General features: G+C 41.9%; 1 protein-coding gene across 2 annotated transcripts in view; it reads right to left on the bottom strand.

Annotated features, from left to right (window-relative positions):
- Positions 1 to 2,900: 2,900 nt before the first annotated feature.
- The window catches only part of OSBPL11 (oxysterol binding protein like 11), a 36,244-nt gene continuing 26,995 nt past the window's right edge, over positions 2,901 to 12,149 (bottom strand). For both annotated transcript variants that reach the window (XM_035331191.1, XM_035331192.1), the window contains exons 10-13: positions 10,496 to 10,682; positions 6,956 to 7,138; positions 6,177 to 6,330; positions 2,901 to 4,807 (exon numbers count right to left, since the gene is read on the bottom strand). In XM_035331191.1, the coding sequence (XP_035187082.1) occupies positions 4,730 to 4,807; positions 6,177 to 6,330; positions 6,956 to 7,138; positions 10,496 to 10,682 (602 nt within the window). In that variant the 3' untranslated portion in view covers positions 2,901 to 4,729. The remainder of the gene's footprint in view (positions 4,808 to 6,176; positions 6,331 to 6,955; positions 7,139 to 10,495; positions 10,683 to 12,149) is intronic.

The raw sequence follows: 12,149 nt of genomic DNA, 5'->3' as shown, positions 1-12,149 counted from the left end.
ACACCCCCTCCCCCCCCCCAAAAAAAAATCTGTTGTAGCAGCAGAAAAAGGATGAGGTAGTGACTTGAAATGATTCTCAGTGGAACAAAAGCCAGCACCCAAGAAGTTATTCAGTTGATCACGCAGTCCTTAATACGCTGTGAAGATGCCCAATAATCCAGTTTATCAAAGCCTGATTTGCTGCAACTCCCACACACCTTTTTCTTCTTTCCAAATAGGGAATTCCTGGGGGTCCTTAATGATTCAGGTGGCCACGTGAAATTTCTCCAATAGAAGAACAATGTGCATGTTCCAGCCTCACAAGTCTCCGTTCAGGATGTCTGGACAGTTCTTTCCACCACCACCACCCGTCCCACCCCCCTGGTACCCAGCCCGGTTTCCAGCCACCTCCAACCAGCAGGTCCGTACCACAGTAATCCTGTCAACACGGGCACGTTGGCCAATTCTTCTTGCAGCTCTTTCACACACGCCCCACTGCGTTACTCAACCTGAAGAAACATGATCAGGCAGAGCTGGGACCTTCCTGTAACCACCAGACCAAGCCAGATGGCCTCCGCAGTGGAACGGCAATTAACCCAACGCGAAAGGTAAGTCACACCTCACCGAACCCTGGCACTGCAAATCTTAATCCTTGCAAGAAACAGGCAATAAAAACCTTAGCTGCTACCAAGAAGGCCTGCAAGCCCATACATGACAAGCACCTACACAGAGGTTCTCCCAGGGGAGCAGGAAAGAGGAGCAGTTTGCTTGGCAGCACGGCCTGGATCAACCTCCGGACGCACGGGAAGGGAGTAAAGCACGTGAAGGCCACGAGCAGCCTGCAGCCGAGGCTCCCCGACGTGGAGCAGCAAAGCAGATCTGCAGGGCTGCTTTGGTTTCTCAAAACGCACGGCTATGACAGCGCCAGCCCAAACAAAAAGCTCTTCTCGTCCCACTGTTGTTTCCACCTTTTGGGAACATTTGCACAGCCCCTAAATTAAAGGTAGCACAAAAACGTCTCTAATTCCCTCAGAAGGGGAATGAATTAGGTCTAAATAACAGAAAGCTGCATCAGCTGTGATGTACAAGTTTCCACCCGCAACTGTTACCTACCTGTCATTCTCAGCAGTCACCCACCTGGTTGCTACCTCTGTCATCTTACCAAGTTAATCCTTTCTCTTGAAGCACATCTTCTCTGGTTCACCAAAAACAGCACCCTTTCCACCCACCCAACTTCAGTCTTATTTATTTAATGCATTAATCACTGCTCTGTCTGTATGCCCAGGAGGAACGGAGGGCATGATGCAGCTTTTCTAATAGAGAGAGAAACTGAGAACACACCAAGCTCCCTCTACACCGTCAAATCCTTCCTTCCTGCAATATTCAGTGCAAAGTTTCCCCACTGATTTTTTCATCAAGCTGTTTGGATATAGCACTGGTAAATACATTCACTTTTTCTTCAAAGTTCAGTTCAAGAGGCTTTAAAATGCACTCTGACCTGGTCTTCTTCCAGAGACGACCAGGACCCAGAGGCGATCAGCCTGCGTGAATTGAATGCTGAAGGCTGCAGCTCCAATTCTGAAGGCTGGAAATTCTCCTAGGGAGACAGACTTTGCTCTAGGCTTGATAGTTCACACTGGAGATACTCCACTCAAAAGAGTATTTTAAGAAATGCCTCCTAATCTGTTCCTCTCCCCATGCCTGAAAACAAACTCATTTACATATTCATTCCCCCCACCCCCCCGTGAAAAACAAGCCAATAACCAAGCTTTCAGGATCATACGCTTGCATTCCCACATTAATTAGTGACACGCCACGCTCAGCTCTCCTTGAGCAGCAGGATACCCAGCACCTCTGAAGAGGGACAGTTAAGCTCCAAGATCTACTTACCTCTCCAGGAGCCCAAAACCACAGAGATCAGTAAGAATTTTGCTCTTAAATTCAGTAGAACCCAATCAAGGAAAAAAAAAAAAAGAGGAACAAGCCTAAATCGCCATTTAACACGCTGTGGTTCTACACAATACCTATACAGGAAGCAGCAGCGATCCCTTCCCTTCACTCCAGAAATCACGAGATGGGAACAACAGCAGTGATGCAAGAGAATCAAATCTGGTCAGTGTGAAAAACACATGGCAGTCTGCTGAGTACTTGCAACTCTTAGAAGAATCAAATGTCACAATTTATGTTGGATATTAGGTGGCTAGATTTTTTTAAAAACAGTTTTCAGCTACATCCTCTCTTTCCAGAAACAAGAAATTTGCACTAAACTTACACAATGCAGCCATTCCAGTTCTTGTGATCATCTGAGCAAAGGAAGATTTTACTTTTTTTCCCTAGCAGCACCCACATGTTAAAAGGATTCATCTCGTGTTTTAAGACTACTATTCCAGCATTGGTCTATTTTTTTTTACAGAACAAAATTAGTAACAGCTTTCTCAATGTGAAACCATAAGCATTCCAGACAAGGGTGGAAGAGAAGTGACTTGCCTTATATTATATAAGGAATGCAAATGGGTTTTAGGGTCAATACGTGAGCTTTTCAGTCTGCTTTACAGCCATCACCTTGACGCACTCACAAATCAAAGTTTCAACCAGAGCTCAGCAACTGAGTCATGGATCTATATTTTAACAAGCACAAGGTTATCAGCTCAGCATACGCCAGGGGAATAGGTTTGGACCTTGCACCAGAGCCCTTGCTGTTTATTTAAAGGTCATCCACGTGTGACAAAGATAAAACTAGGAAACATACAAAGCATTGTCAATCGATGTTCTTCCCCTCTGCCCACCCCCAGTTTGGTGCAGGTACCAAAGAACTCCTAGACAGAGGAAGCTGCCACCATGATTCCTACCCCAAATCCTTGAATTGCCTGAGAAGCACGTCCCAAACGTGCTGCAGAACCAGAAACAAGGAGGAACTAATCCCACTGTTTCAATTTTTATTTTTATTCCTGGTTGAACATGAAAATGCCCAATTGATAACCAAAACTAAGAAGACAGGGTAGTTGTATAGAATATCACAAACAGGACAGCAGGGTCTAAAACACATTCTTCTGCTGGAGCAAAGAGTTACTACTGAAGTGCACAGTGCCAAAATAATCCCACTTTAAGGGCCAGCAAAAGCCCCAACAGACAGATCTCCAGCATAGAAGACAACAATAAATTCTTCCTGGCCACCTGATCTCTAGGAAAGCAAACAGAACAAATTTTTTATTTTGTAGTTTTATTACTCCCACCCCCACCTCTCACAAAGGGACTATGACTTGCATGGAGATCTCAGTGCATTTCACAGCAAAAAAAGAAAAATCAAAATAGTTGTGCATAAATCCAACTTTTTCTTTTGCACAATTTACAGTTTGTGTTGAAAGTTAACATGGTTATTTAAACCTTCTGATGCATTCTTACACTTGTATCTTCTCCGCAGAACACATCTTACCAGATCACAAAGATGTGAGTTCTCATGAGGATGGATCAGGTGCAGCCATTGCCATGGCTGGGAAGTGGCAGATAATGTTATATACACTGACTGGAAGACTACATCAGAAGAAAAAACAGAGTAAGGCACCACTGTTGGAAAAATTAAGGTAGCTTGTAGTTACAACAATAACGAAAGCCATAATAGGTACTATTCTTAATTGCCAGCAATTCTTAGACTTCAATAAAATAGTTATAAAAAACAAAGGATGTTTGTACCTGAATACAGTTTCCTGATATCTGATTGTGTTTCAAATCAATACCCAGTCTTCAGCATAATCAACTTTTTGCTTTTTTTTTATGGTAAGATGAAAAACCAAAGCCTACAGTCCATGTATTCACAGGTCACATTTCACTGCTTTGTTCCGAATAACACCACAGGAGGAAAACCAAAACAATCCAAAGGATAGTCTGTAACACTGATACTTCACCTTTGCGATGATTTGATGGGTAGAGAAGTTCAAATACAAAATAGTGTAGTTTCTGTTCTGTTTGAAAGCCTTAGTCTTTAGAAGGTGGAGGAGAAAAGGCCAAACCTCAGTACATCACAACATGAGAAAAAAAATCAAAGTCACTCAAAGATTTAATAAAATTAGGAGTTGAAAAGTTCAAATTACTTTTCCAATTCAAGTCAATTATTTCAAGTATATTAAAATGTTTCAGAGGAAAAATTTCTCCATGGTTACAATTCTAATTGCATTTATAAATCCATAAAAAAGAAAGGTAGTCTCTACATATATTCCATATTCCTCCGATGCATGCATGCATTCTCTCTGAAGAAAAAAGTTGTCACAATCCAGTTGTTTCTTAACACTGATTTCAGGCACATCTTCCAAACACCTCTCCAGTTTTTGCCAAAAAAGGTTTAATGCCGGGCATAAAAGCAGCAATTGGTTGTTGCTGTTGTCTACACGGGTACTGAGCACGTTTCAGTTATTAGAGCTTGATGTAGAAAAAAGTTCCCACGTCACTCCAAAAACCAAACAGTTCCTTCTCTTAGGCAGCTTTTGCAATCACACCTACTTAGAAGAATCTTATAGAAGTCAGATAAAATCTTCTGGATCATACAAAAAAACAAGTTGGTTGAATGTATCTGGCAAGTTTGTCTCTACCACCTCGTTTTGAATAGCTTTAAAGTGCCCTAGTTTGTTTATTTCTTTATGCTCATTTAAGCTTTCACTAATACATAAAAAGGGGACACTCAGTGTGATTACTGTGTTTCGAGGGACAGGGAAAGAGAGAATATCAGAAAAAGGAAACTCATCTGTAAGCAGCTTTTCTAGTTAGTGTCCGTTTGCTGAGCTTGCACAGCAGAGACTGCTTTCCAAAGGGGTTTATGATAAACCCAGCCGTCTCCCTGCAATTTAAAGAGAAAACACAGTTATAATACAAACACTGCCTCGGAGAAGTCTCTTCACACAACTAGCAGACCGATAGCTGTGAAAACCAGAGGGACATAGCTTATAACTTTAACTCCCACAGACTAAGAGAGATCAACTCTGCAGGCTTCTGAGACTGCTTCAGAACATGCACGACTCCCGCTGAGCTACAGTGCACTCTGGGAACTGGCTGCACTTGCAATTCACCCAGAGAGAAAGCCATTCTTCTCAACTCCATGATCCAGATTTCTTTAAAAAGACAAAATAAGGCACTTATTTTGTATCTTATTTTGTATCTTTTTTTTTTTTTTTTGCCCCAGCAGAGGGGCAGCTATCCAGTGATTATTAGTTCTAACACGGCCCAACTGTTTGCTTGGAAATAAGTACCTCTGGACTACATTTAAAATTTTCTGGGTAGATCTGTCTCGTATTAGTGACGGAAGTTGACCTCATCTAAATCTAGATACTAACTACATAAATGTTTAAATCTGAGCTGATCACGCTAACATAGCTTTATGGAACAAAAAAGTTTATTGGAGCAAATGGTCCTAAAAAAAAACAAAAACACACGCACCAGCTGTTTAACCTGTGCTTTAAAAACTTGCTAGACCACACTTGTAGAGAAAGGCAGGGGGGTAACATTACTGCAATTTAGTAGGTAAAAGTTTCACAGTTAGGTTTTAGCTGAGTCCTAATCTCTTGCATGGGGCTCAAAGATCTCTATGCAGTTCCATTATCACCTGGATCACAAGGAAAGCCTACTTTAAAGTTACCACATCAGCAGTCTCTTCTCTTCCTGGGCAGCCTACAGTTCAACTCGTTAAGTCTTACTGTATAATTATTACTACCATTACCGCAACGTGGGATAAGCCACTGAACAAATACGCTCCATCCAAAACATAATGTGCAAGAACAGAAAGTTCAAAATACAGAATAAATTCCTCTTCCTTCCTAACAATAATATTTTGTGTTTACATGGACACAACATAAGCACAATTAGTATGGCTGATTCTTTTCCTGAGGTATTCACTGTGGCAGTCTGCTTATACAGCACATAGATGTAAAGCCATTTTCCACGCGCCATGGGGAAGAGCTCAGTAAAAGGGGGAATCACAGAACAGGCAAATATCTCATTGTACAGCATTACAAAACAAGAGCATTTGGGAAATGAAAGGTAAAGTCACACTTGGTGCTGGTATGCCACCTCACTCCCCTGGATCCCACGGAGCTATCTGTAAGACCCAAGGCCAAATACTCTGTTCTGACAGGACACATACCCACACGTGCACCTGCTTTGACTGTAGCTCTCCCTTTGCCTTCATCGACAGCTATCTACTGGGGACTTACTTCTTTGAGGAAGTATTTAGTACACCAAGGTGTTTCTGTTTCAGCACGAAGCCTCTCTTCATTCCTCTGTCGTTCTTCAAGGGCTCGCTTGTGCTCTGTAGCCTTATCGATGTCTCCATCCCGCAGAGACTCTGTTACGTGTTGCCACAGTCTCCTACAAACCAAGTTTGTAACTTTAGTTTTCAAAAGTTTTCTCAGTCTGCAGCCTCACACTGCAGAGCAGTGTGCACTCATTGTGCACTCCCCTCCACGTACACAGGACAAACTAACACAGGACAAACTGTAATGGTGCAGCGCAGGTTGAAGGGCTCGTGGCCAAGTCTTACATCTACAGCAGCAGTAAGGAGCAGATAAGAATGGCTCCGAGGCTTTGGCTGTGCCAGTCTAATGTCTGCACACCCTGTAGAGGTTGCTATGGAAGTGGAATTCAACAGGCAGTTTCTTGGGAGGACCTCCCTTGGCAGGAACTGCCCAGCTGCATAGCTGATGGTTAAAAACAAAGCAAATAATGAGGCTTTGCTCTAGCAGCTCTTCACCAACTCATAATACTCTGTCCATGAACAAAAGGGACAAGGTAAACAACCACACGCCTGTGCGTACTGATTTCTCATCACGATTATGCACTTAATTTGGGGGGTTTCATTGTTTTTTCATTTTTTAGAAGTAAATAAAGATCACTGCTGCTAAGCATTATTCATAAATAATATCTCCATTTGCAGGTCTTCCCAAGGTATTCACCAGACTGCTCAGGACAAAAAGGTACTAAGTAGGTATTTTACCTAGATTCAAATGGTCCTTGTTTCTCAATGGGCCGGACTCGTTTTCTTGTCACCAGCAGCTTTGTCAAGTCCACGTGTTTTGTCTCCCCGTTGCTGTAGGTGAATTCGAGCATGCTGTTCCACTCTCCTTGCACTCTGCACACCACTGTGTTTGTCGCGTTCTGCTTCACTTCACCCGTGACTCTAGGAAGCATTAGTTTTTATTCTTAAAAAGCCATGGCCAAAGCCACCTTAAGACTATTCATTGCATTAATCACAACTCCATTCTGAATGAGTTTGTACACTTGTCACCCTGTCTTTACAAATGTCAGTTACTTGAATTGCATTTGCATGCAGAAGCTCAAAGAACAAAGTGACTTTCGCTCATTGCTCCGGTTCTCTTCATGTTACTCAGGAAACTCAGTTTTTGGCTTCAGCTTAAGCTTGTCTCAAACCTTTTAACGGGATTTGAAGTGAAAAAGGAACTAACGTAACAAGCAGTCGATCATTTCCACTTGAAGTATCACATCAGGTGTGTAGTTCAAATTTTAAAAATACAAATAAAAACGAAGCTTTCTGCGGGGACTATCTCACTACCTGCTGGCACTTATGTCACTGCTCTCCATACGTAAGTGGTCTCATTTCTGTGTTGCTCCCGTAAGCATCACACACACACAAGCAGAAGGCAAGGTAGGACATTCCACACTACTAGATGAACCAGGATAAGAAGGTATTAGAAGTGTCTTTCTAATATCCAACATTTCATCCAGTCTCGCTCAGATGTTCAAGCATTGCCATAATCACACACACACGTTTTTCTTTTCAAGATCAGGACCTGTCCAAAGGCCACCTGACACCCATTTCAGCATGAGCTCAAGAGCAGAAACTTACCGAGCATACTGCAAATTGCCACCTTCAAGCAGAAGTTGTGATTCTTCCTCCCAGAAAGAGCAAACTACAGTGTTTGCAAACTGTGCAAACAATGCTTAGACATGCCCTCACTTGTCAGGTGCAAGTTTCAAAGGACGCTATCTCCAGCTTCAGTTGAACTCCGATTACCTTTGCACAGCTTCTATAATATATCCAACTCCACACCGCTGGTCTGCTCTCATTTACTCTGAGCAGCCACACACAGTGGAGTGGAAAGCAGCTCCCCTGTGCTCCCACCTTGCCCACACAAAAGCACCAGAAGCTCTGTGGAAGGAGGAGAGCAGCACGCGGCTGTGCCACGTTCCCTCTTTCATATGCACTGGTCACTTCCACCTGTATCTACCCGTCCCCTCGTACTCAGGAGTTAGTGTAACGTGGGCAATAAGAGCACATTTACATTCAGCCGTTTTATCCTGAAGTTAACAAACGGTAACAGTTTCCGAAAAAAAAAAAAAACTGGAAAAAAAACAAAAGAGCAGGCCACAATAAGCAGCCTTAATTTTATGCTGCTTTCTCACCCTGTGTCTCTCACCCCTCGCTGAAGCCCCTGTCCTCCTTCCTGCAGATCTGCAAATAGGCTGCATCCACAGAACAGCAGAGACCTGCATGTCCAGGCTTTGCACTTACATCTCCAAGGTTAAGCTCTTCATCTTTCCAAGCGCTCTGTGGTGACACTGACAACCCAGTACTTTAATATCAATCATAAAATTGTCGTCTCTACCTAGCTTGAAGCAAATAAGGTTTTTATCACTCGTGTAGCACTGAGCACCTAAATGAAACTCTTACTGTGACCTCTATTTCCTCCTGTTGCATTACTCTACGGCATAAAACCATTCCCAGCATTGAAGATTATGATTACCTGCCTGAACTAACAGTGATTAAATAACTGGTAGCATTTATTGCTAACTTGGCATCATTGCTATATGCCTAGTTCTAACTAGATCCTCAGTTTCAGCAAGCTCAAGGGGTGCAGGACCAAGGAGCCCATACCTAGCTGAGGTCTAACAAGGGTCACTACAAAGATCTGGAACGTTGCCATGGCAACTCACTCACATTCTGCATAACCATGACAACACTGCTGCTTCCCCATCAAGAGGTTCCTTTTGGAAATGTCCAATCATAGCCATGTCACATTTCCAGTAGTTACAGCACCTTGAACAGATCTGGCCAAGAAAGCCTCCATATCCATGAGTAATTTCATAGACACAAAGAACAGAACACTTTCTGAAACCAAATGATTAAGATTTATGGCTTATTTTTATGGCATAACAGGAGCTATCAAAAGGTGGAAGGAATAGTCTAAACAATGGAAATAAGGATTCCAAATGATGTATTTTTGCTCTGTTTCAATCATGATGTTTTTTCATCACACAAGCTTCAGCTCTCCAGATGCCACTAGGATGGGGGCTATGGCTGCAAGCTAAATACAAAGCACTTCAGGACCCAGGCTTAAGTGTCTTTTGGTTGGTTTTAACACTAAATGGAGCTTTACCCTCATGTTTCAGAAAAAGCAGTTTATAGAAGACTGGTGATTTTTTTTTTGCAATCTGTTAAAGCAACCAACGTTTAAGACATCCTGATGGCAGTTACATACTTCATTGTTACCTCAGACATTTACTTTAAGGAAAGGTTTAAACAAGTGCAGCAAGTGGCTGAGAGCAAACTGCTCTGGAATCAGATATTCTGTGTGACTACTACTTCATTTTCTCCTTACTTAATTTGTTGTTACTGTATTAGCACAAGGCTAATCCGCAGCATTCAGTCTTACTATAAAAATCTCTGAAAAGATAACTGTTAATGAGTTTCAAGACATTGTACCAAGCATGCAGATGTTTCCTGGAATTTGCTGGAAGTAACACCAAGCAAGCTTTCACTGGGACTTCTTTCTTTCACCAGTTAGTCTTTAAACATGGGCATACATGAAGAATGAAGAATTCCTGTTACAAGAGCTAACATTCTTGTCTTTGAAAAGAAAAAAAAACAAACAAACAAACAGGTATTTCTACCTAGAAGTTCTCCTTAAGCAACTGAAGTTGCTTAAATTTGATAGGATTTCTGTATAAGAAGTGTAAGAGGAAGACCACTAACTAACAGAAGAATATTTACTAACATTCTCTGTGGTGTTTTTACCTTTTCATTGAATGCCAGCTGGGGACTCCTTCCATATGACAAGTAATACAATATTCAGTGAGGAAATGCAAGGCAATACAACTACAAAGCACGTTACAAACACGTAACCCTCTGTGGCAGTAGGATCAGCCTCATTTCAAACAACATGCAAATGGAAAAGCAAGAAATACTAAGCAACTTACTTCTTAATACTCATCAGTATTAAGCAATCTGCGGCAGGCAGGAAGAAAAGCCAGGAGCCCTGTTTTCCCAGAGGTTTGAACCAAGAGACAGACAAACATGGAGTTCCCTTACTGCCTCTACATACAATCTAACTTTTCCTTGAGGATCACAAGGAAGAGCACAATGATACCTCAAGTATTCATGAGCAGCAAAACCAGCTAGCTCTCAGACTATCAAAACACTGTTACTCAGCACCCAGAACAGGGCAGTCACACAGCTACTGACGTTCTAGAGCACAAAACCATGTGGAAAAATAGGAAAAAAAAAAAGTGTCCTCACCGATGCAATTTGCCACCATACAAGGGCTTGGTGTGGAAATTAATACTTGCAGAATAGCCAGTCTTCACACAGTTAATGTTGACTTTTCCTCCCAGTTCTACCCAGGGAACAGTTAAAATTGATCGAGCGTATGCACAGGGCAGAGAGAAAGTATATTCCTCCTCATGTTCCAAGAGACTTAAGAGACCTGTGTGAAGGAATTTAGGACACCTTAAATTAGTACCATTTTAGAAATGATCAACTTAGTTATTGAAATATATCCAACACCATATCTGACTACATTTCCTCATAGACCCCTCACAGAAATGACATTTATTACCAATTCAGGAAAATGTTTCTATCTAGAAAGTACTAACCTGAGTACCACATCATCTCAGAGAAGAAAAATGCATTTATCCTAACAATATTCATCTATAAAGTACAATATTGTGCTGCGCAACATACTTCTTAGTCATATGTAGAAGGGATGTCACTGTCTTAAGAACACTTCCAGAACACAACAACACAAGATTCATGCTGCCAAAAGGAAGTGAGTGAGTACCCTGAACTGCAGTTCTTGAGGGAGGGTAACATTCCTGTTCCATTTCCCCTCCATTTAATAGATCCTATCCTATCTGAAGGCAGGTAGCAGAGAATCTTCCCTACTGCACTTACCTGCCAAGATAAACTCAACTCTTTCCTGACAGTAGCTTTTGCAATAAACATCAAGAGTCTCATAAAAACTAGAATTTTTCTTTGGGTTTCAAGATACATGCTTTTGTTTGAGTCCTACTAAAAAAAAAGTCACACCACACAAAATGTTCCTCTCAGCATTACAAAATCATAGTGTGACAACTGACTGCTTTCTGCATCGACCCGTGCCTCCGCAGCATGCCAGCACTGTGCACCTCTGACATTACCAGAGTTTCTCTTGTTTTTCAGACTCGTGACATGATTCGAGAAATACCCTAGAGGAGACATGAGCTTCTGAAGTTACCTGCTACAAGCAAAACATCGAGATGAGCCTTCCACATCTCCTGCTGTGCTCACTCTCTTGTCAGGTATGCAGTTTGCAATTAAGTACCTGCCCCCTCACTCCCCGGTGGCTGGGCAATATACACAAGGAGCACAGAGTGGGCAATGCGGTCTCATCTCTTGCAGGAATTACTAGCACTAAATGGAAGTTACAGCTCAAGGGCAGTTGCCCTCCTCTGTCCCTAACAGATCCAATTTCTGTGGCAGAAGAAAATCAAAACTTAAATAGTAAGATACATAAGAGCAATACATGCAAATGAGTAAGACTTCTGTTTAATAAATATCTGATGGAAGGATGGAAGTTAATTCGTCCAATGCTTGGGAACATTCACAAACACTGATTTGCAGTAACTGCCCTTTGGTTCGAAATTCAGAATTTTATTTCCAAATACAATCCTGATTTTTGGCAAAGGGTAAACTTATGTAGTGTCATCCTCCCCCAAGTGTTTATAATGAGAGCTTGTGGTATCTTCTGTGCTTTGTAAAGTACTAAGTCACCAAACGACTGTACATTAAGGCTCTCAGATCTGAGATTAAAGGAAAAGCAGAAGAAAAAAATGAAAACCCACAAGAGCAACTGACACCAGCACAAACAGGTTTTTCTGAAAAGTCTTTGAAACAAAACTAACAAGCAGCATTC

The sequence above is a fragment of the Oxyura jamaicensis genome, chromosome 7, assembly GCF_011077185.1.
Source record: "Oxyura jamaicensis isolate SHBP4307 breed ruddy duck chromosome 7, BPBGC_Ojam_1.0, whole genome shotgun sequence".
NCBI lineage: Eukaryota > Metazoa > Chordata > Aves > Anseriformes > Anatidae > Oxyura > Oxyura jamaicensis.
Note: the sequence above shows the minus strand (reverse complement) of the source record. Positions and strands in the feature narration are given on the sequence as shown.